Here is a 24,380-nt window from a genome sequence, read left to right on the forward strand (position 1 = left end):
CTTGAAGAATTGTTGAAATTGAACGGTTACGTAGGTTTTTCAAGGTGATGTTCAACAGGGATTATCAGTGTAATGGTTTATGGGCCCCAGTTTGATTTTACTAATAGCTGAAAAGGCTATCTTACTTCTGTGTGGTTTTCCTGGAGACCAATAAGCCTCTGAAAAGAGACTCCTTGTTTGAATAGTTCCTTCTGGTACCTGAGCCTGACTCCTTGGACCAAGGAATGGCAGAAGATAGTGAGCCCCCAGGTCTCTTAGTAGAAAGATTTTTTTCCCGTTGTTCGACATAGTTTCCAACCCTTTAAGAATTGTTAGCCCACTCTTCCTACTAACTTCCTTCTCTTCTTCTAGCACAGCTTTCGCAGCTCAGTTGTAAATTATAGACCACTATACTGCTACTGAGATGGGGGATTGGTGTCAGGTGCCCAAAGCTTGTGGAAACCTCTTGGGCTAGGAGTGTGTCATGAAGTCAGAGAACTAATGAGACAAAATTAAATTGAACTTAATGTGAGGTAAATGCCTAATTAAATGCTTATTGAATTTAGTAAAATTACTATAGAATTTTAGAAAATAAAAATATCATTGAGTGATATCTTGGAAGACCATATGTATTTTGAAAGTTATGACATGCATCATCTTCTACAGATGCACAGTCTGATTACTAATTAGAATCACAGGCTTTTAGAGTTCTAAGGTACCTTAGAGTTCATTTACCAACTTCTTATTTCACAAATGAAGAAACTGAGGTCTAGAAATGTTAGTAGTATTTGGACCTCTTTTAAGCAGGACTTTTTGTGTTATTTTGAATACCTCTGTGATACATGACTGTTTTTAGCATTTTAGCATTTAGCATTTTTTAGCGTTTACCTTTATATTATTGTATGCATATACATATTTGTATTTGAAAATATTTCTTTTTGTTCCAAATTTAACAAACACCAAATATAATGAGCATTTCCATATACAAAGTAGAACAGAAAAAAAAGGAGTGGAATCTCTTGGCAGCTAGGTGGTGCAGTAGAGTGCCAGGCCTGGAGTCAAGAAGACTCATCTTTCTGAGTTCTAATCTGGCCTCAGACACTGACTGGCTGTGTGACCCTGGGCAAGTCACTTAACCCTCAGTTTGCCTCAGTTTCCTCTTCTGTAAAATGAGCTGGAGAAGGAAATGGCAACCCACTTCATATCTTTGCCAGAAAATGCCCAAATGGGGTCATAAAGAGTTGGCCACAACTGAAAAAACAACTGAACAACAAAATATGAATCTGTGTATATCAACTTACTCTTTTAAGCATATAATAAATTCAGTATGTAATTTTCAAAACTGTTTTGCTTTTCCGTTTTCCTTCTGGCCTCTCTTTACATAGGCTATTAATGATTTTTGTTCCCTAAGTTGGACTGTTTTCATGGTTATCTCAGAGCACTCAGCAGCTCTTCTCCTCTTCTCCTTTCGTTTCATGATGTCCTCAAAATCCCCTTATTCTCATCCCACTCTTTATTCTTGGCCATTCAGTAGTTGAATTGCTCATCATCTACCCTCCACATGTGTCCTGCTGCCTAGTGAATTTGTGTGGCAGTAAACATAGTTTTTACTGATGATAGCCCAGGTCAATTCAGATTCCTGCCCTAGGATGATAGGGATTTAAGCATCTGTCCTTCCTCTTATTGCTTTGTAAATAGCTCTGACATTAATGGTAGAGTCAATCATTCTGTATCTCTTCTTAATTGCACAAATTTAATCATCACATAACTTAAAAGACCCAGTAGAAAATCAGAAGTAATAAAGATGAGAAAAATGTTACCAAACAGAATTTGCTGTCCTACATCATAATTTCAAAGTGTTGCTAATGTATATTTATACTGAATTTTAGTAAGAGTTATTTTCTTCTTTCTCTTTATTTGACAGGAATTACTAGGTTTGATCTTCTTGGAGATTTTGGAAGATTTAACTGGCTGGGGAATTTCTACATTGTATTATCTTACAATCTGCTGTTTGCTATTGTGACCACTTTGTGTCTGGTCAGAAAGTTCACCTCTGCTGTACGAGAAGAACTCTTCAAGGCCTTAGGTAATTTGGGCCTTGAAGGGGAGGGATGTGTGTGTTTATCATGTTAATTCAAGACCTTTTAGCTAATTTTAAGTCTTCTGTAATCCAGAGATTACAATGTATAAACCTTTTTGAGGTTTCCAGCCAGGCCTCACAGTACAGTCATTTTGCTTTTAGTTGAATATGACTACCATCATAAATGACGTTCTTCATAAACTAAATCTAATTTTTTGGTTACTGGTTTTTGTGAAGCTTGGATTTGACCCAAATTAGGGTGATTTATACTTCAGGAATTTATATTTTATAATTTATACTTCAGAAAAGCTTGGTTTCTTCAGTGTGTTTGGGTACTCTAACTCCTGATACAGAACCTTAATATGTTGTTTTGTTAGCTCCTTGGACAATTGCTTTACTTGGTAGCCATGTTTCTTTTCCTTTTCCATGTTAATAGGCCCTGCTAGAGCTTGCACTCTATTGGTGCAGCCTTAAAGAGCCCAGGGTCACCCCCACACCCAGGTGCTGCAGGATGAGCTATAAATCTTTAGTGGTGGCAGCTGAACCATTATTCTCTACATAAAGCTGGGTAAAAATATAAGCATTCCGTTATCAGCTAGGGACAAAGCTTATCTTAGATTCCAGGTGATTCGCCATTATTTGACTAATGATCCCTGTTAAAAATTGTCAAGAGCCTGGATTCAGGAAGTTCACATCTGCCTTCAGATGCTTTGTAGCTGTGTGACCCTGAGCTAGTCACTTAACTTCTGTTTGCCTCAGTTTCCTCATTTGTAAAATTGATATAATACTAGCACCCATTTCCCAGGGTTATTGTAAGCATCAAATAAAATAATAATTATAGAGCATTTAGTACAGTGCCTTGCATAGAAAATACTATATAAATGTTAGCTAATATTATTATTATCAAGGGTTTTTTAAAAAATCTACTGCAGTAGAAGGTATAAATCTGTTGGTCATGTCTATTTCCATATTGGCCCCAGGTTTTGCTTCTTGTTTTTCATTTTTAACGTTCTCAGAAGAAAAACTGAAGACATCATATCCCAAAGTATTATAAAATAATAATAGCAACCGACATTTATGTAGCACTGTAATAGTCAGTATTGGGGAAATCTTTATTAAGCCCCTGGCTCTGTGGACAAAAAAGATGAAATGGAAAGCAGAACCTTAAAGAAATGGAAGGCTTGCCATCCTCTAAGGCACAGGTGTACCTAATCATGGCTTTACGAATGAGGAAGCTGGTTAAGTGACTTATCCAGGCCTGCACCTGGTGGCAAGTGACTTCCTTCTGGGATTGAGACCCACAAGCCTAGTGCGATTCCTAGTCTAGCACTCACTCCTTCCACTCCACCCTGCAAAGTTGAGTCATTTCAGAAAATGCACACCTACATTTAACTTCAGTGGTAGGTGGTCAACCACCTGATGTGTTATTTGACCCAGAAATATTTAACAAGGAAGATCATTTTCCCCAGCACCTACCATAGTGTCTGCCACATAGGAGTAATTTAATAAGTGTTTGCTGATTGATTGCATTAAATCATAAATCTAAAAAAGCTTTCACCCTTGTTCCATTTAAGCTGGCACCTTATCCTTTCCTCTTCTCAATTGACCCCTTTAGTTATATTTTTTGTGCATTGTAACAACAGCTAATGATACTTGTCTCTCTTCTCAGGCAAACTCCACTCATTTATAGGAATCATCCACTCCATATATAGTTTGTATCATCACTAAGCAATTTTACATTTTGTAATCTTCCCTGCCCACCCTCTACCCCCCAAACAGGTACAGCCATTTCAAGAGTAAGAATTATTGTGCTTAGAATGGATTCCCTATCTTAGGAAGAAGGGCTTTAGACAGATCATTTTGAAGGTGAAGGATTATGCTAAGGAAGCCTCATAAAAGTGGTAAAATATTACTTAACTAAGATCAAAGGTAACCTGTGCTTATGTCAGCCTTTTGGATAAAGGGGGCAGCAGAATCTGTAAGAGTTGTGGGCAAACTAGGGTTCATGGCTTTTTTAAAAAATTTTATAACACATTTCCAATTATACCTTTGAGCTCCTCATGTATGGTACTTTTAAATGTTGGATTCTGAATATGGTTATAATAGTAGCTGATTCATGAATTGTAGTATTTGGCCAACTTTCTGGTTTAACAGAGCACTTTTTTTGTTTTTTTGCTAGATACGGTTTTGATGCTATTTAAATTTTTGCAGACAAATATGCAAAACATTCTTATAATAAACAGGTCCTACAAAACGTACCTAGATTTAGAAGTGGGACTTATTTAAAAGAGTTCCCCTGGAGGAATGAGTTGCCTTTCAGTAGCTCTGTGCTATCCTCATCTTAGATGATACAGTGGATAGAGGGCTGGGACTGGAGTCAGGAAGACCTGAGTTCAAATCCAGCCTTTGATACTAGCTGTGTGACTCTGGGCAAATCATTTGACATCTGTCTAACTCAGTTTCCTCCTCTGAAAAATGGGGATAATAATAGCACCTCCTTTCCAAAATTGTTGTGAGGATCAAATGAGATAATTTATGTAAAATGCTTAGCACGTTGCCTGGCACAGAATAGTAGCTAGATCAGTATTTACTATTAATAATCACACATAGCCTCCCAACATCCTGAAGGTATGCATCCAAATAATGTTAGTCACCACTGGATAGAGAAGCATTCATTCAAGGCCACTTAAGTTTATTCTCTCTTCACCTCCTAGAAATGGTTTTTGTAACCTTTTATTTCTCAGGATTGTTGTTTATGGGGGATGGTCTTGACCAATCATTTTGCAGTGCCGTATTTAGGAGGTTTTTGGATTTTTTTTTTTCAGTTCAGTTCAACAAACTTTGATCAGCTATGTATGTGTCAGGCCCAGTGCTAGGTCCTAGTTATAAAAAGAAAAACAAAGACCAGCCCCACCCTGTGGAGGTTTACTTGTAACAACACAACCTGTCAACGTGTTACCACAGCCCAGGTAATTAGAGGAGGGAGATCAGTGCTGAGGAGAAGAGCCACCCAGAAAGGTTTCCTGTAGGAGGCCTTCTGAGGCCATCTCCAGATTCTGAGGTGAATGAAAAGTGCCTTCTGCCTTGAGGCAGAGCAGAGGGTGGAGGCTACCTGAGTCAGGCAGCAGCAACTAGGCTGATTGGTGGAAGTGAGAGCGCATAGGCATTTGTATGAAATACATTTGGAAAGGTAGGTTGGAGGCAATTTGTGAAGACCTTTAAATGCCAAACTGAAGAACTTTGTATTGTCTCTTAATAGGGAGCCACCGAAGGTTTTTGAGCAGGGAAATGACATGGTCAGATTTAGAGGGAAGGGAAGAGACAGTTCATTGATTCTAGAGCTGAAGGGACCTTAGAGATCATCTAATCCACTGCCCTCATTTTGCAGATGTAGATTTTGAGGGCAAAAGAACTAAAGAACAAGCCAAGTAGGGGGGTGAGGTACAAACTCAGGCTCTCTGACTCCGAATTCAGGTCTCTTCTTGCCCCATGCCACACTCCTTTTTGAGATGGTTTGTTGCTGGGAAATCAATAAAGGAAGTTAATCATGTGTGGGACAGAGACCACCTACCCAAATTAAAACCAGAGCCTTGACAAAAGTTTGCAAAAAGGAGAAATCTCTTTATTGACTTTCTCGAGAAAGTCGCCTAAGCTGGCATCAGCCCAAGAGTGTGAGAGCTTTTTGTTTAAAGCAAGGATATATAGACCCTAACGCAGCAACCCATCCTTACCCCCTTCCCATTGGCTTATTGGCTGCGCCTCAGGTGTACAATCTATTCGAGTAAGAACTACCCCAGCAACAGAGAGGACAAAGAGGTATAGAAATTACAGTCTCAGCAATCTTTTACCCAAGGTCATATGACTAACTAGAGGATAAGATAGACAGGATGTTCTTATGGCTCAGGAATGTCTGCTAACACTATCTAAGAAAAAGGGAGGGAGAAGGAAAGGGGAGGGGGTCTTATGTTCTGAGGGGTCTTCACTTAGTGCTGGTACACATGTACCACTCAATCCCTCCTTTCTATTTGTTACTTTCTGAAGACCCCTCACACCATCCTTTGAACACCTCCTCAATCAAATCTCCCTCAGGGTCCTGAGGTTCCTCAGTTTCCACTGGAACCCAGCCTTGTCTTTTTAGTACCATCAGCCTTACAGATCCTTGCCCCCTTCCTTCAAGTCTGACCATTTTAGATAATGTGTCCTTCACTGTTTTAGTTATTAGTTGAATTCAGCTAGGGGCTGTTGGTGTTTCTCTGAACTTTTCCAGAAACCCGTTTCATTCCTGACTATAGATCTATTAACTTAACAACCACCGAGGGTCTAGTGGGACAGGGACCCAGGGGCCAACTCTCTAATCTTTGTGGGCCCCCACAGATACAACAGTTAGACACATTGAATTGGTGAGCAATAACACTTATTAATTTTTCAAACTGATTCTCCTCTATGGGAGGGAACCATGTTGGGCGTCCTGTTCCCACTGTGTATAATGTTAAGATTATACCACTTACAAGCAAAATGGTTGAACTCATGAGGGAGCAGGCAAAGGGAGCTGCAAAAATAGAAAACTAATACAGGGATTACAATTAGTGAAAACAAAGCCATGTATACAGCTTTATCACCCATGAATTGGAACCGTTCTCGATTTGACTTTCATGCCCCCTCTTCAGCCTCATCTGTCCACTTAGTTGGAGAATCCACCGGTCCCTTGTTCTTACAGCAGGGTCGGAGGTCAACAGAATCTGGTAGGGCCCCTCCCAAGATGGAGTTAACTTCTCTTCTCTTCTGAAATGAGAGCAGAGACTTTACAAGAGAGCGCACATATTCTTGCAGGAATCTATCTTTACAGGTTAAAGTCACACCAAGGTCACCATTCCCTCCTGCTGGGTAGGGATGTCCATAAAGGATCTCATGTGGGGAAAGCCCAATCGCTCTTCGGGGCTTAGTTCTTATTCTCAGTAAAACTAAAAGCAAATACCTAGTCCGTGGTAATCCTGTTTCTAAGTTCAACTTAGTGAGCTGTCTTGTTATCTCTTGATTCCTCTCCAGCACAGCATCTCAGCATCTTCTTCTAGGAACCGGCTTTCTGTCCATTCTCCTACAAAGTGACCTTAGCACAATTTAAAATTACCGTTTCTAATCCTTATAACCCTGATCATTTTTACAAACTCAAAAGTGGAACCATGGCCAATTGTCATGTTTAAGAAATTCACATCAGAACCCAGTGTCTTATACGTTACATTAATCCATTATTAATTTCCTCACCAGGAAGATGAGATTTCACTAAGGAATTAATAATAGGCTCCAGAATATATATAAATATATTAAATAATCAATTTTTAACAGATTACATATAAAATCTTAAACTTTTAGTCATGCCATGTTTCTTTGATGGCATTTACAAAATAAACCACAAGCCATTCTTCTTTTGACATTATTAATTGTAACAAAACTTTAGACAAGTATCATATTAACCAAATAACAAAATAACATTCTCACAAGCCCCTGACCTAATTGTCTCCATACCATTACCAAGAATTAAAGGACCCTAACTCATATGGGAACACACACAGGAACACTAGTCCCAGTTTTATAGTAGCCTAAGATGTTCCATAATTAATTATTTTAGTAAATTTATTACTGTACTTACAAAACCTTCTGATTATAGAAACTTGCCACTAAGAGATTAGAGACTTATAGTAAGGGAACAGTATTTCCCCAACTTCCTTTCAACTCCAGGCAGAGTGTTATGTCAAACTGCATTGAGCCAGACTTAATGTCTGCCAGGTTTCAGTTAAGGAATCAAGTCAAGAGAGTCCCACCTCAGCACGTGCGGAACAGTTGCCCTCTCAACCTTCCCATGAAATCATACCTGCAGTTCATACTTGCCCCTCACAGGGCTGCTAGCATCATGGATCAGTGGCTCAGACAGCCTTCCTTGATATTTACACCTGGAGATAGACTCAGGAACAGGCGGTCATTAGTCCCATTAAGTCTTTGAATAACAAGTTCCAATAATCAGTTTAAGATATGACTATAATCTTACATTGCCTAAGGAACATCTCCAAAGCAACCCCTACATAGCTTGCATGCATTTTCACTCTTGTTCATAAAATCTTACTAAGTTGTTGCAAAAGTCCTTAAGTAACACAAATTCCAGAGTATTATCAAGAAACTAAATTCCTAGTTATCACAGAATCCCTAAATATCACAAAGTTCCTTAGTCAAAAGGTGTTGTCATAGAATCTCACATTGGTAAAAGTAAGAGACTGATTACAGAAAAAATACTGCTGCTCTTAGAATCCTTTTAAACAAAGGGAACATCTTAAGCAGTTTGCATAGATTTCTGCACATGTTCTAGTTCTAGATAAAAATATTATTAGATTTCCCAGTAAGATAACACAAAAGAGCTCATATCTTATACTGACTACTTGCTCTGATCATAGAAGGAAAAAGAGCAGGGCTATGTGACATACCAAATATGACAGAATAAAACATCCTTAGCTTTGTTTAAATTCAGATAGAGTCACAGTTCTCCAATCATGCAGTATCTGTTTCTCCTCATAGCCAGACTCAGGAATAGTCAGGTGGGAAACATTCCTTTCCAAAGGAACACAATGGGGAAACTGAGCCAGGAGGATCCCATCCTAGATTGAGGCTAAGATTGTCCCCGTCGGTTTTTCCCAGATGCAGACCTCCACCTGTTTGTGGCATTTCTCTCAGATACTGATTTAATGCAGACAACTATACCCAATTCAAACTCAAAACAAAATTAGTTATCGTCCCAAGAGCCTTTTACCTCAAACAGCAAGTTTCACTAATCACAACTTAAAGCCAGATACAGTTAATTTTACTCTCATGGAGTTGCAATAAGCAATCAAAAGATTTACCAAACTCATATATAAGAGATTTCACTTTACATCTTTCCTTCTCAAATTTAAACTTGTCGTGGTGTAAAAGCCAATCATTAGAAATCATTTCTGTACACTTGCAAATTTTCAGCAAGCCAAGTTCATTGTTTAGGAACTGCATAATCCTAACAAGTTCTTTTCTCAGGGCAGATGACCTTGCCCACACAGACAGTTTCCAGGGACCTTGGCAAGTTTACAAAATAAGGAGAATTGACACGGACCTCAGAGAGGGCTGATACTGGTGCCCTTGAATGGGCAGAACCAACTCGATAAGGCTTTACACTATCCCCTTCTTTCCACATACAGTAATTAATTAACCCTTTTAGGTTTTAGCATGAAAACAGTAACCCCAAATAACTTAGTTAACAATCTCACAAATTTCATAAATGATAGCAAAACAATTTTAACTGAAAATTCCCTTTAAATAAAGACAAAATTTGGAAATTTTATGATTTCTTAAATTATAGTACTTCAAAATATTATAATACATGGTCAAATAGAATGACTTAAAAGTTTCCTAACCCATTCATCATTTTTTTTAGCAGTACAATTCTTAACCTAACAACATTTAGATTATAAGAGAAATTGCTTTTCTGACAACACAGATGATACAGTTGCTTACCAAATTATGCAATAAAGGAACATTTCAGAAATACAACAATACCATAAACAACTATCATCTATTTAAACTTTAAAACCAAAACCAATTAATTACCACTCTGGTGCTTTACTTTAATCGGATGTGTTCCCAAATTGCCTTACACAGAGAATCATTCATCTCATCACCAGTTGACATAAACTTCACATCAAAGAAAATCCACATAAAGTTAACACATATGAAGCAATTATATTTAACTTAAAACAGTTTACATTCAGATAGCATTTGTTTTATGCCAAGCATTGTGCCAAGCACCTTTATAATCATGTGATCTTTGTAATATCCCTGGGAATGAATTCCACCACCATCCCCTTACTGAACAGTAAACTAAAGTAAATAGAGCTTTCTTAGAGCCATATAATTAATACATTTCTTAATGCCAAATAACAATATGTACTCTGAAAATTATACAAATATACATTTCTAAGTTCAATACCCTTGGCCCTTTATAAAGGAATATTATCCACAAATTGATATATTTCTTCAGTATTTCAGTTCCCCATTCATGTCCACATTTTCTTGTGAAAGTTTTACAAACTGTTTGGAATCACCTGTTGTAATCAGGTCAGTTTAAAATGTGCTGGGCCAGTATTCTAACTACATCTTTTTGGCCCAGGAAAAAAAAAAAAGCAAGCCTAAGGAATTTGAATCAATGCTGACAAAGTATGATCAGCTTTCCCTCCAGGTAGACACCTCTGGAGCTTGATAATTAATTGAACAGTAATAATCATAACTCAAAATAACCAATATCTTTACCATAGTGAGTATCCATATTAGATTTAATAGAACCCACCCACTGATCTAGCCCGAAAGGTGGGTGGACATAATTCCTTCTATCTCTCCATAACTATCTGTTGGTTTTTAAATTAGGCTATCAGCCTTTCACTCTAAGCTGCCTGCTTAAGATTTTTGTTTACTACTCTTACTTTAGTGCCAAATAGTAAAATAAATTCTAACCTATCTTAAGCATTAAATTAGGAGTGACACATTACATTTTTCATATTTTTTAAAAATATGAACAGAATGAATTCAATTTCTTTCCGGTTAAGGTCCTATTACACAAAAACTTTTCTCTTTTAGGTAAGGCAGGGAATGGTTAAAGGCTTATTTAGGCTGCCTCCTTTTGATCTGAGGGGGAAAGATTCACCCTTCGTTCCTCCTTATCTTTCTCTCTTCTGCATTCAACAACTTTCTTGCCTTTCCTTCTACCTACTTATCCCTCTGAGGGACTTTGATTAAAGTCCCTTTAAAACTGCACATATCTTATTTCTTTCTAATTCTGGCCTGACACTTTGAGGATCCTTTTCTACTTGCCTTTTACCAATCATATAACCTAAATAATAAAGTAAATAATAAAGTTTTTCTCTCTCTTTCTCTCTCCCATCTACCCGCTCCTCGAGGCTGCTGTTACTAGGGAGGGAGAAGGGGGAGAGAAAGAAAGTAGCATTGCAGAGTCCTGCTGCAGCCTTAGGATGCTATTCTTGCTACCTGGCTGCAAAGGACATCAAATTACACAGGACACTCAATCACACCACACAGACACAAACACGGAAACAGATACAGACAGAGAATGACAGGGATTGCCAGCCCAAACTCAAAAGGGATATTTGATTATTTTTCTTTTCTCTTGTCTTTCCCTTTAAACTTTGGTAAATCCCAATTAGCTATCGTCTAGAACATCTGGAAGGGAACTTTGCCACCATTAACCTTAGAGTTGGCTACCTTACGGGACTTGAACCGCTTAGGTGCACAACCTTAGAATTTGTGTTCCCTGTGCCTTACAGACTCGAACTGCTTAGGCAGCCTGGAAAACGTGGGACTGCTCTTACAGACTCGAACTGCTTAGGCAGAGCTTCCCTTTCCACCCGACCCTGTTCCTTACAAACTCAAACCGCTTAGGCTAACAGAGTTGGGTCCAGCCACCCAGGGACTCACCAATCTTGCCTTTGGCTGCCTTATGGACTCGAACTTCTTAGGTGCACCAAGGACTCACGGGTCTCACTTACCCGGGTCTGCGCGCACAAACTTACGTGGCTGCTTCAGTCTGACTGGTGGCTCTGATGATTTTTTCGCTAGCGCAGTGGAGCTCCTCGTTTTTGCCTAGTCAAGACTCTCTTCAGGTCTTTCCCTCACCAAAGCGGAATCTCAAGATACCAAACCAGGGACCACCAGCAATCACGGGCGAGGTGCCTATTTTGGGTAGGAGTCAAGAGAAGCCCTTAAGGAAAGGGTTAAATCCCAGGATGATTCCCCAGAAACTGTGTGGGACAGAGACCACCTACCCAAATTAAAACCAGAGTCTTGACAAAAGTTTGCAAAAAGGAGAAATCTCTTTATTGACTTTCTAGAGAAAGGACACTCCTGTGCCGCCTAAGCTGGCATCAGCCCAAGAGTACAAGAGCTCTTTGTTTAAAGAAAGGATATATAGACCCTAACACAGCAGCCCACCCTTACCCCTTTCCTGTCGGCTTATTGGCTGAGCCTCAGGTGTACAATCTATTCGTGTAAAAACTACCCCAGCGGCAGAGAGGACAAAGAGGTATAGAAATTACAGTCTCGACAATCTTTTACCCAAGGTCATATGACTAACTAGAGGATAAGATAGACGGGATGTTCTTATGGGTCAGGAATGTCTGCTAACACTATCTAAGAAAAGGGAGGGAGGAGGAAAGGGGAGGGGGTCTTGTGTTCTGAGGGGTCTTCACTTAGTGCTGGTATGCATGTACCACTCAATCAGTTCACTGGAATGTTTAGAAAAAATAAAATATATACAAATAAATTTTAGGGTGTTAAAAAAGCCTTGAGAGAACTATCTTCCTCCTACATTTTGTAAAACACCTGTTATTTATACTGTTTAGAACTCTGTTAGCACAGCATTCTCTTATGATTTCACTTCCTTGTTCTCCTGATGAAAGAAAGCAGAATGTATGTCATCCTATTTTTTTTTTCTTGAGCCCTGAAGTATGTGAAGAGTAACAAGTATGTTGTCCAGGAAATGACTGTAACCTCAGGGTGATGCTGATAATTTGTTTTCGGTTTTCTGTGAAATTTTGTCAGATCATAAAGCCAGAGGGAACTTGTATTGAATAATTTTTCCCCTTCTTACCATCTCTAATGTCTGTGCAGGTCTTCACAAACTTCAACTCTCAAACAATGCAAGAGACTCAGAAACAACCAAACCTTCTGCAAATGGGCATCAGAAATCACTGTGAGAGACACAATCAATAATCTTTTACAGTTAGAAGAACTGAAAATTCCGACCTCATGACATTCCTGTCACTGTCATCAGAATTTTTTTTGTACTAATTTTTGATTCCTATTTTGAGCTCCAGCTTGTAAATGTCATTTTCCACAATGTACTTGTGAGAACCTGGTTACTTCAGATTGTACTTTTTCTAGTCTGACTTTTTGATCTACTCTGTACTTACATGTTATACAGATTCCTTGAAGACTGGAACCTGAGAAGAACATGGGATTCCTTGTCTGCAGACAGAGTATGTTATATCAGTAGATATAACATCCTTATTACCATATTTAGGAAAGTTCTGTCTTTGCCTAATATGAAAACATACTTAAAAACAGGCTTTGAGATATTTAACAGATTCATTTAAAGTCCATTACAAACTGGACCAAAAGTTATATAAACATTAGTAGAAGGTGTTCTTGAAAGTAAGTGAAGATCTTACCCAAAATGCAGTTTTTAAATGCTTGTGAATGTCAGTTATTGTAATGTAAACTACATTAGAACTAGTGATTAGCATTCCAGGATAATATTTGGAAATGACTTTTTAAAGTTTCCTCTAGGTTTAGTTTTAAATAATAGAAGCTTTAGCTTCTGGTAATTGTTATAGACAATGTGGATCAGCTGATGAGCCCAAGGGACAAATACTAACTTCCTTCTTAAACCTGAGCCTGGTGTGTTTGGTTGAAAGCCACAGAAATATCTTATGTTTTGCATTAGAGTAAGCTATGGTAAGAAGTGTTATGTAATCACATTTGCTTTATAAAATTGTGTCTACTCTAGTCAACATTACCTCCTATAACAGTGGCCAGTGTGGGACTTTTGATTTTACCTTATGGGTTCCAAATACCCATGGTTTTCTTGGCCTTTAGGTAAGGTAAAATCATTTCCCTGTTCTTATATGGCCTGACAGCTCATCAAAATATAAGTACTTGGTGAAATAAGCCACTTATATCACTGAAGTTTTTAGTCCTTAAGTTACTGTTTCATATACTAATAACTTAAATGTCAGGCTTATAAAATTTTAAATCTTGCATCCACAATCCATGCAGAAACAAACTTCACAGAAGAAAAGTCTTGCAGTGCAGTGTGATCTAAATAATGATTTTTTAAATTATCTGTTTCTATCAGACGATTTTGCTGACTCTAATGCCACTGATTAAAATAGAAAATCTTATTCAACATTATCATATGTGGGTAAAATGCCCGGAGTTCTGCATGTAAAATGTATAATATGGATACATTTGCACACAATTCATATATATGCAATTTATATATACAGACATGCACTATGTGTATGGGAATAGATTGTCTGTGTTCAGACAAGGTTACTAAAATGTTTGTTTTTCACATTGCTGAACTTAAAGAAGTGTGTGAGTGGTTATATGTGTGTGTGTGTGTGTGTGTGTGTGTGTGTGTGTGTGTGTTTTTCCATAAAACTGGAATGTGTATATTTGGCATTTGAAACTTTGCTTTTATTTAGAACCCAATGATGAGAAAATGACTTTAACTTTGTAAGACTCTTCTGTTCCATGCAGCCTGCTACTACTCTGTTTTCGCTTCCCTTCACAAAGATCCAAATCCTGTCAAAGATATACAATATATGTTTAAAAAGAAAGAAAGAAAGAAAGAACACTCAGTGTTTCTAAACACCACAAAAATCTAGGACTAGTGAATGTCCTGAAGCAGTCTCATTTGAATGGAAATAGTACCATGAATATTAAGTACATAGGTAATTAATAAAGATCAGCTGCCTTGCTACTGCTTTCTTATTTCACTATTAATAATTTAAGCATCCATTATGTGCAATGCATCATGTAGAAAAGTGGATTATAGTCCCTGACTAGGGTTTATGAACTGGATTTAACAGATAAGATCAGATTAAGGCTATAAGACGGAAATAGACTCAGAAGCCTAGATGATTATGTTGTCTGGCCATTAGAAGTGTCTGTATATAGCATTTTAGATTTGCATTCTGCACCCAAAGGAAGAGTTCTGGGGTATAGGCTTGCTGTCAAACAAGTGGACTAGTAAATTATCTTTTCAGAAATTGTTTCCATTTGTTAAGCTTCTGGAATGTATAGAGATTTTTGTTTCCAAAATTGATATGAGCAAGAAGCAAGTGATACACAGTATGAAAAGATAAATTTTTCTTTCTTATTTTAATCTTTTTTTTAATGCTTCTCAGAAGTGATGATGATGATTGTGATAAGCACAAATCATTAAATGATTCACAGATTACTACATAATCACAATAGATTTAGATTCTAAAACCAACTCCTATATTTCTGATAATTTGTTTTCCAAATTGCTTCTGAGACATTTGTTTTTAAAGCTCATCTACTTGAGGCCTTCCCTGTCCCCCACATGTTTTTTTTTTTTTTTTGCACTGAAGGTCCATGACAGGAAGGATAACAAAATAACATTCGGTTCTGTTACTAGTGAGAGTCTCCATTACAGTCTTCCTTCTTTTCAGTTGTCCATTAGTGGGAGAGGAGAGGTATTATTCCAGAAAAGAGGCCCAAATGTTAATAATTACTTCCATTTTTCATTTCCATTTAGATAGGCATTGATATAAGAGACTGTACTAAATCTAGTGATTGTTTTATCAAGCCATATCTTTTTAATGGAATGTTAAAAGCTCTAGTCACAAAGGTTTCTTGGATTAGCACACTTAAGTGGGAGAAAGATACCTTAAATAGCACTGAGAGGAGGCAGTGTGATATGCTGGATCATTCTTAATTGGTTCTTCACTATTTTTAATAAATTGCTTAAGGCATTTGAACCAATTTCTGCTGCTCTATCATATTACCCAAATTTGAAATCCATTTAGCAGCTTAATGTACATTCTGTATACAAATAAATTTTTCTGTGTACAAAACTCTCTTCAGAGCTAAGTGTAAAAGCAATTCATGTATATTTCATTAAAACATCCTTTGAACTGCCATACATTACTGCTGGGTATAGATGATGTTTTGACTCTTGAGCTGCATTAAAGGTGCTTCTATAGCTGATCTTGGTGACGTCAACATCTGCCTCATTCGTTGTGAGTGATACATAGATAGGCTTCTTCCTCTCTTGCCCCAGTGTCATTGTACAGTAACTATGACCAAAATGGTATGTGGCTTCTTTGTTGTTGTTAGCACAATGGCAGGAGCCTTGTAATATGATCTTTTTCATTTTGTTTTGTTTGAAAAATATAAGTACATCAACAGTATTGACTTTTTAAACTTTTAAACTAAAATCACACTGTTGTGATGTTACTTTACACATTTTCGAACTCCCTGGTGAATGACTGTTGTTTATAGATTGTACTGTGATGTTTTATCTTTTAGTCATGTTTGTTCCTCTGAGATACTTTTGAATGTGATTGTTTTAAAATGTCCTAGAAATTAAAGAGTTTTACAAAATATTTTGGTTTGGAAGTACTGGAGAAAATTTTAAAAAATCTTAAATACAACTGTTGCAAAAGTTTAAATGCATTGCAGGTTATTTTGATTTGTATGGTGTAATGGCGAGTGCTTTCTTTTGTTGTTCAGTCATTTCAGTTGTGTCTGACTCTTCATGACCTCGTTTGGAGTTTTCTTGGCAAAGATAGTGGTTTGTCATTTCCTTCTCCAGTTCATTTTACAGATGAGAAAACAGAGGCAAACAAGGTTAAGTGACTTGCCCAGGGTCACACACAAAGATACTCATCTTCCTGATTAGGAAATAGATACTTCCTGATTCTAGGCCTGGCATTCTATTCCCCAACCCAGTCTTCCCCTCCTCCACCTCAGTCATCTCTAGTAACTAGAAAGGTAGACTATCTCTACCATTGACCCCTCTTTGAAGGAGAGGGAAATAAATTATGTTCCTCAAATTTCAATCATCATCATTATTTAAGGATATGTATCAATCTTAGATAATTATACTGTAACTAACTTAACATAGTTACTACTAACTTAAGCTTAACTAACAAATATAGTTACTCTAAAAGGCTTAACAATCTATAGCTCAGATTATATAAAAGCTCCTAGAGAAGTAAGGAGAGTCAACCTTTGATCACCCTAATGGACAGAATAAATAACTCAAATTAGTAAATAGTCTCAGAATAATTTATTTTTGGAAATCAGATAAAATTATTATTATAGTCAAAATCCTGTTGCTAAAAAATGTAAATCTGTGAGCCTGTCTACATTGACATTAAAAATCTCCATTAACCAGGATATTAGAATAAAGTCACGATCCGTTCAGTTTAGGAGTCTTTGTCTGATAGTAGCACTGATAGACGTTTTTGAAGTGGGGATGATTGTCCTCCATGACTTCACAATCAAAAGATTAGGGGAGTACCCAAACAGTCCCAGCTTCTGTTAATCATTTTGGCATTACCTTCTGTCAATTTTTTTAAAACTTTCTTGAACTTATTCACATGTCTAATCTGTACTAGCTTAGATCAGTGAGGTCCATAAGTTTACTATACATTATATAAGGTAATATGCCCCAGATTAAATCTCTCATGATTGAAAAGGTGCCCCATAGTTCTATATGCCAAGATGATGGGAAAAAATGTTGGCACTTTATAGTAATTTCTCTTCCTTCCTCTTTTCTAATTCATTATTTCTGTCTTTGGATACAGTGTTCAGAACTTGGTATAGATGTTCTCTCTCTTTTTCTCTCTAGAATATATATGGTGTGTGTATACTCTTTATACATATATGTATTTATATATGCACACATAGTATTTGTATTCTTGCAACCTTAATACAGCTGGTCTCTTCACTATATCTAGTAAATATAGGTACATACATATTAGAGGCAGCTAGGTGATTCAGTGAATAGAGTGCCAGGCCTGGAGTCAGGAAGACCTAAGTTAAAATCTGGCCTTAGACACTTCCTAGCTGTGTCATCCTGGGCAAGTCACTTAACCCTCTTTGCCTCAGTCTCCTCATCTGTAAAATGACTTGGAGAAGGAAATGACAAGCCACTCCAGTATCTTTGCCAAGAAAACCCCAAATGGGGTCATGAAGAATCAGACATGACTGAAAATGACTGAACAATAACAACAACATAAATATTAGTAAGACTATAGAATATTAAGACTGATTTTTCATGTGGATTATAGAAATATACATGTATATGTTTGCTCTGTATGTGGAAACTTACTAATTTGTATATAAAGAGTACCTTTGAGCTGGAAGTATCTTTGTAACTTTGGTTAAGTGAGTTAGAGGTATTCTCCCTGGGCTTGTTTCCTCATACATGTAATGATAGTGTTGGACTAGAAAAGGATCTCCAAAGTCTCTTCCTCCTCTAAAATGCTGTGAGCCTTCCCCACAGGTGCATGTCGACTAAGGCCCCCACATAGCCGGGCAAAGTACCAAAAACATTTAAAAAATAGCTTACAAATAATTGCAAATATACAAAAATCTTACTTGAGCTAAGCAAGATAATGAGAATAACTTCATGAGAAATTGGGGCTTGAGGAACCTTGATGACTGTGAAAAGCACTGAATACAGAACTGATTTCTGGAGGGGTATGTTCTTTTGCTTAGAGCTGTGGACCCTGCTGGTGCAGAATGACCCTAATTGGCTCACTGTATTTTGGCAGGGTCCATCAGGTCAATCAAACTGAATCTAAAAGGAACTAGATTGTGAATGATAAATGTATATAAACGTGAAGTAAATAATCTATGTATAGATGACATGGCCAAAGTCTTATCAATTGAATATGTCCATCAGAGATTTGGAAGTTGTGCCTGTGTTAGTAATATTTTTTTCCCTTTCATGACTTGGCTAATTCATAGTTCTAATTTGTAGTTATAAGCATTATAAAAATAATCACAAGATAAAAATTGGCCAGTGTAGGCATTTTAAGGGTTATAAAATAACCTTTTTATCTTGATAATGTTTTCTTTGTGTATATGGGGGTAGGAGGAACAAGGCGGGGAATAATTGAAGCAAATTCTTTAAAAAACAGTCAGTCTTTATTTGCCCAATATTTAGCCCACTCAAGAAATTTTTAGAAGTGAGTTCCCTTGTCAGTAATTATTTATTGAAATTACTTTGTTTATAGTAAATCTCCAAAATGCAGCATTACTTAAATTATGAGTTACATAACCTGAATTGAAGCTGTCAGAACAAAAAGCCTGGAATAATCAAGAAAACATATTTTTGAGTTTTATTATTGTATCTTCTTTGATATTTAAGACAATCATGTGTACACAAATACACTTAAGTACATGTATATGTGTATATTTATATACATATACATATATACATACACATGTACATGTTAAACCTACAAGCTAATTTTAGCTTCCTTTTATGGCTTTGTCCATAAAATAGCTAAAATTTCAAAAGGCAAGAGATTTATTCTTAAATTTCAGTATTTAAATGATCGTACCACTGTAAAAGCATCTGTTTGCTTTGTAACGTACTCAGATGCTACCACAAAATTAACCACTACCAACCTTCTCCTTTTCTGACTCACCCAAATCAAAAACTTGCTTTTCAGATTATAGATGTTATAAGAATATAGTTTTATTTTCTTCTTGGTCCTTTTAATATCTCATCCTTGTAGAATTCTATCTTTACATTCTAGTCACATCATAACTTTACTAATTACTTTTTACTTTAGGATTTGGGACTCAAAATCTTTATAAATTAAAAAAATAGCATTAAATTTTATTGTAATAAATTTTATTTTATTATATAGGAATTTATTGATTTTAGATCAACTAGGTTATCTTATACTGAACCTAGTTGCTAGTCTGTATCTGTTCAAAGCTCATTGCAGATTCTCATTCCCCACCCCACACCTAATCGTTACAGATTTTAATGTTGGCACCTCTAGAACTGAACTCTAGTCCACAGCAATAAGAATATACTAACTATCTGAAAATGTACATTTATAATTTGTTTTATAAAAACTAACCTTATTTTCCTTCCTTTGGCAAAGAGAAATTATTAAAATATAGAATATGATAATATTTAATTCAATATTCACAATGATCATAAACAAAAAGGTTACTATAAAGGTAATTATAGTTTATGTATCAACATCTTTTGCAGACATTTAAGTAGTTGTTTTCCTTATTTTAAAATGTTACTTTTGAAAACTTCTAAACACTCCCCAAAAGATTATTTCCATATACAGACAGAACACATTGACAGGATTATATGTGAGACAATGAATCTCTGATTTCGTACCGTTTTTGTTCAGGCAGACTGCTCTCCACAAGTGACCTCATTGCTCCTTCTGTCATCCTCATTTTCTCATTTCAGTCTCTGTCCACTGGCTGCTTCTCCACCACTTTCCTATGTACTCTTCCAAACAGACCTAGAAAATGCACTAGACTAAATCCTGATTGGGAAATCCAAGAAAATGAGTAATTTGTCTAGCCCAGGTTGGCAAATAGAGATGGACAGGCCTGGAGATGCTGCAGATGGGGGTCTATCTGGGAGTGCTCTTCAGGGTGCATTCTGGTAGAGTCTATGCACCAGGTCAAGAAGAGGACCCATATCTAGTAGTAGGATGCAGAAACTGCAGCTCCATGGCTCACTCCCCAGTTTTGAGTTGTAAGTTCAGGGAGGACTTTGAGGGAGGGCTTCAAGGAGTGACATTCTGGGCTAAAGAGTGGTTTCAGTCCTTAGGTTTTGTATTGAGCAAGGAGCAAGTTCAGAAGTCAGCAGTAGCTGTATGGCTTGTAGCCCAGGAGTATAGCATGGTCTGAGTTCCAGCTTCCAGCCAAGTGTGAAGCCTGCAGACCAGGGCAGGAATCCTACACCTAGGGAAGTTTTGTCACTCTCATCCAGCAGAACTCTCCAGCTGGCGGATAGTTGCTGAGTCCAGCAGCAGTCTCTTGAAACTCCATATGGGTAAATCCACAGACTGCTTAGACCCAAACTCAGGTCAGGAACTTGCAGAGGTCAGACCAGGGGGCCAGCAATCAGACTTTGCCTTGGATCAGACCTCTCTGCGAGCACAGAAATCTTATAGGTCTCCATCCTGAGCTGTCCCTGAGATCCTGGAGTAACAAAACATTTAGTATCCCAAGAAATCAACGTCATGGCCAGCCCAGACATTCCCTCCACAAGTACACAATTCATAACAAATTGTGAAGTCAGGAAGAAGGCTGGAAAAATAAGCAAACAAAAAAGATAATATTGCCACAAAGAGCTATCAAGGTGACAGAGATGCCCAAGACACAAAGCAAGAAGAGAATGACTCCAAAGCATCTACCTTCATTCTTCTCCAGGCTTCCCTTATGACTTTTCCACTGGATTTTATCTTGCCATAGAAATTCATTGTGGAATCTTATTGCTACCATAGACTGCTCACTTTGGAAATCCCATTTGGCACTATGGGATTTTCCTTTCCCTCTAATTGGCTGGTTCCTCCCAAAACTTCTGTTTTAAGAGAGATTCCCAGGCCAAACAATGCCTTCATTCCCTTTGAGGCTGTGTTCCTGAATCTTCATAAGACTTTATCTACCATGCCCCCTGTGCTATCCTCCTTCCCCTTTGCCCTGGTTTTCTTCTTCCTTTTATATGTTGTCTTTCCCTACTAGAATGTAAACTCCTTAAGGGAAGGGACTTTGTTGCCTGGCATAGAGTTAACAATAAATGCTTGTTTACTAACAAATCCTCAAAGAAAGACACAGCTTGGTCACAAATTAAGCTAGAATTCTTTCAAGAGGTAAAGCAAGGTTTTAAAAACAACTTAAATTTTTTATACATGAAATCAGAGCACTACAGGAACAACTGGGAAAAATGAGAGTTGTGAAAGAAAGAATTGTAAGGGGGATCAACAGTGTGGCACATGAGATATAAACCTTGCCCAAGCAACAAACTCCTTGAAAATTAGAATGGACCAAATAGAGGCTAATGACTCCATAAGAAAGCAAATACTATAGTTGTGTGACCCTAGGCAATTAACCCCAATTGCTTTGCCAAAAAAAAAAGTAAATACTAAAAAAGTCAAAAGACTGAAAAAATAGAAATACAGGATATTTCATAGCAAAAGCAACTGACCTGAAAAACAAATGTAGGAGAAATAATTTAAGAATCATTAGACTACTTGAAAGCCATGACCCCCCCCAAAAAAAAAAACTAGATACCATTTCAAGAAATTATGAATAAGGGAAAAGTTAAAATAGAATTTATCAATCTTTGCCTTAAAAAAAACTTTCAAAATTAAAACTCATAGGAATATTATTACCAAAATTCAGAGCCTCTAAGTCAAAGAAAAAAAAATCTACAGGCAACCAGAAAGAAAGAATTCAAATACTGAAGAGCCACAGGATCACAAATGATTTAGCAGCCACCACTGTAAAAGAACAGAGAGCTTGGAATACATTATAGAAGTTAAACAGTCAATAAACATTTAAGCATCTACTACATTCCAGGCAGTATATTGCATATTATGATGCAAGGAAAAGTAAAAGAGTCCTTGTTCTCAAGAAGCTCCCATTCTCAATATGTAAATAACTATGTACAAATTATACACTGGATAAATTGGAAATAAGCAAAGGGAAGACACTAGAATTAAGAGGAATTTGGAAAGGCTTTCTATAGAAAGTGGCATTTTAGCTAGAATTTCGGGGAAGTCAGGAGGCAGAGATGGAGAGTATTCCATGAATGGGTGACGGGAAAATAGTGGGAGTTGGGAGATGGAATGTTTTGTTCAAGGAACAGCAAAAAGCAAAACAGTATCACTAGATTGAAGAGTACGTGGGGGTGGCAATAAGGTGTAAGAAGATTGAAGTGTATAAGTGGATGGTGGGTATAAGTAGATGGTGTAAGTAAGTGGGGGGGGAGGGTTGGTGGCACAAATTATGGACTTTGAACACCAGAAAATTTTATATTTAATCATGGAGGTGATTAGGAGCCACTGGAGTTTATTGAGTAGGGGAATTGCATGGCCAGGCTTGTGCTTTTGACAGCTGGGGGGAGGGGGAGGGGGACTATAGTGGGGCTAGGCTCATGTCAGGAAGGCCAACATTAGGCTATTAGCAACAGTTTAGGTATGAAGTGATGAGGGCCTGCACCAGCATAGTGGTAGTTTTAGAGGAAAGAAGGACATATGTACAAGAGATGTTATGAAGGTAAAATGAGCAGGCCATGGCAACAGATGAGATACATATGGGTGAGAGAGAATGAGGAGTTGAGGATGATGCTTAGGTTGTGAATCTGAGGGACTGGGGGAATGATGTTGCCCTCGATAGTAATAGGGATGTCTGGAGGGAAGATAATGAATTCAGTTTTGGACACGTTGAGTTTAAGATGTCTACGTGACATCCAGTTCCAGTAGGTGATGTCTAATAAAGATTTGGAGATGCAAGACTAGGTCAGCCAAGAAGTTAGGGCTGGATAAGTAAATGTGAGAATCATTAGCTAGAGATAATCATTGAATCTATGGGAGTTTATAAGATCACCAAGTGTAATGTAGACTGGAAAGAGAAACGGGCCTAGGGCAAAACCCTGTAGAACAACCCGTTTAGCAGGTGTGACCTGAATAAAGAACCTGGAAAGAAGACTGAAAAGAAGCAGTATGATAGGTAGGAGAAGAACCAGGAGAGAATAGTCACAAAAACCTAGAAGAGAGTAACAAGGAGAAAAGGGTGATTAACACTGTTAAAGACTACAAGAGGTCAAGAAAGATGAAGACAGAAAAGGTCATTTGGATTTGGCATTTAAGAGATTATTAGTATGTAAACTTATAACTAAGAACAACAGCCAATAAAACAGTGTAATTCTACAGGGGAAAAAGTGAACCTTCAATGAAATATAGGACTTCCAAGTATTCCTGATGAAAAGACCAAAGCTGAGTAGCCATGTTGAAACTCAAACATAGGAGTCAAAAGAGGCATTAAAAGGTAAACATTAGTAAACAATCATAAAGATCTAAACAGGGATAAAACTCATATTATAATATGGGGAAATAGTACTTGTACCCTTGAACTTTTATTATTATTAAGGGTGATAGGAGGGAGTCTAATAAGGAGAGGACCTGGGAGTGAATCAAGAATCTTAAAAGAATAGAAAGGGAGGGGAACAGGAGTCCCAGGAGGGGGGGAAAGAGGAGGGGGAGTGGGCAATGGAGAGGAAGAATGGGGAAATTAGCAGTTAAAATACAAGTCTGTGCAACAAGGAGGAGGGAGTAGGAGGAGTGGGTAACACTTAAACCTCACTCTCAACTGGTCAGGAGGGAAGAATACACATACACACAGCTGGATTCAGAAATACATTTCACCCAACAAGAAAACAGGAGGTAAAGGGAAAAAAAGAGAGGGGGAAGGTCGATTAATGGAGAATTATGAATTCTAAGCAAAAGAAAAATCTAAGGTTATACAAAAATACTTAAGCTTTTTTTGTGACAAAAAAGTGGAAATGAGGTTCCTGTCAATTGGGGAATAGCTGAACAAGTTATGGTATATAAATGTGACAGAATACTACTGTGCTATAAGAAATGAATAACCAACCACAATTTCAGAAATCTAGCCATACATTTATGTGCTTCCCTCAAGTTGT

At 37.4% G+C, this 24,380-nt stretch overlaps 1 protein-coding gene across 4 annotated transcripts in view; it reads left to right on the forward strand.

Moving 5' to 3' along the window:
* The window catches only part of LMBR1 (limb development membrane protein 1), a 189,195-nt gene extending 172,851 nt beyond the window's left edge, over positions 1-16,344 (forward strand). For 3 of the 4 annotated variants that reach the window (XM_021009600.2, XM_021009601.2, XM_078152609.1), the window contains 2 exons: positions 1,904-2,065; positions 12,752-16,278. In XM_021009600.2, coding sequence (XP_020865259.1) covers positions 1,904-2,065; positions 12,752-12,837 — 248 coding nt within the window. In that variant the 3' untranslated portion in view covers positions 12,838-16,278. Of the gene's footprint in view, positions 1-1,903; positions 2,066-12,751 lie in introns of all 4 variants that reach the window. The other variant, XM_078152605.1, reaches the window with a different exon arrangement.
* The last annotated feature ends 8,036 nt before the right edge of the window (positions 16,345-24,380 follow it).

Source organism: Phascolarctos cinereus, unplaced genomic scaffold (assembly GCF_003287225.1).
Source record: "Phascolarctos cinereus isolate Bilbo 61053 unplaced genomic scaffold, phaCin_HiC Scaffold_1;HRSCAF=81, whole genome shotgun sequence".
Classification (NCBI taxonomy): Eukaryota; Metazoa; Chordata; class Mammalia; order Diprotodontia; family Phascolarctidae; genus Phascolarctos; species Phascolarctos cinereus.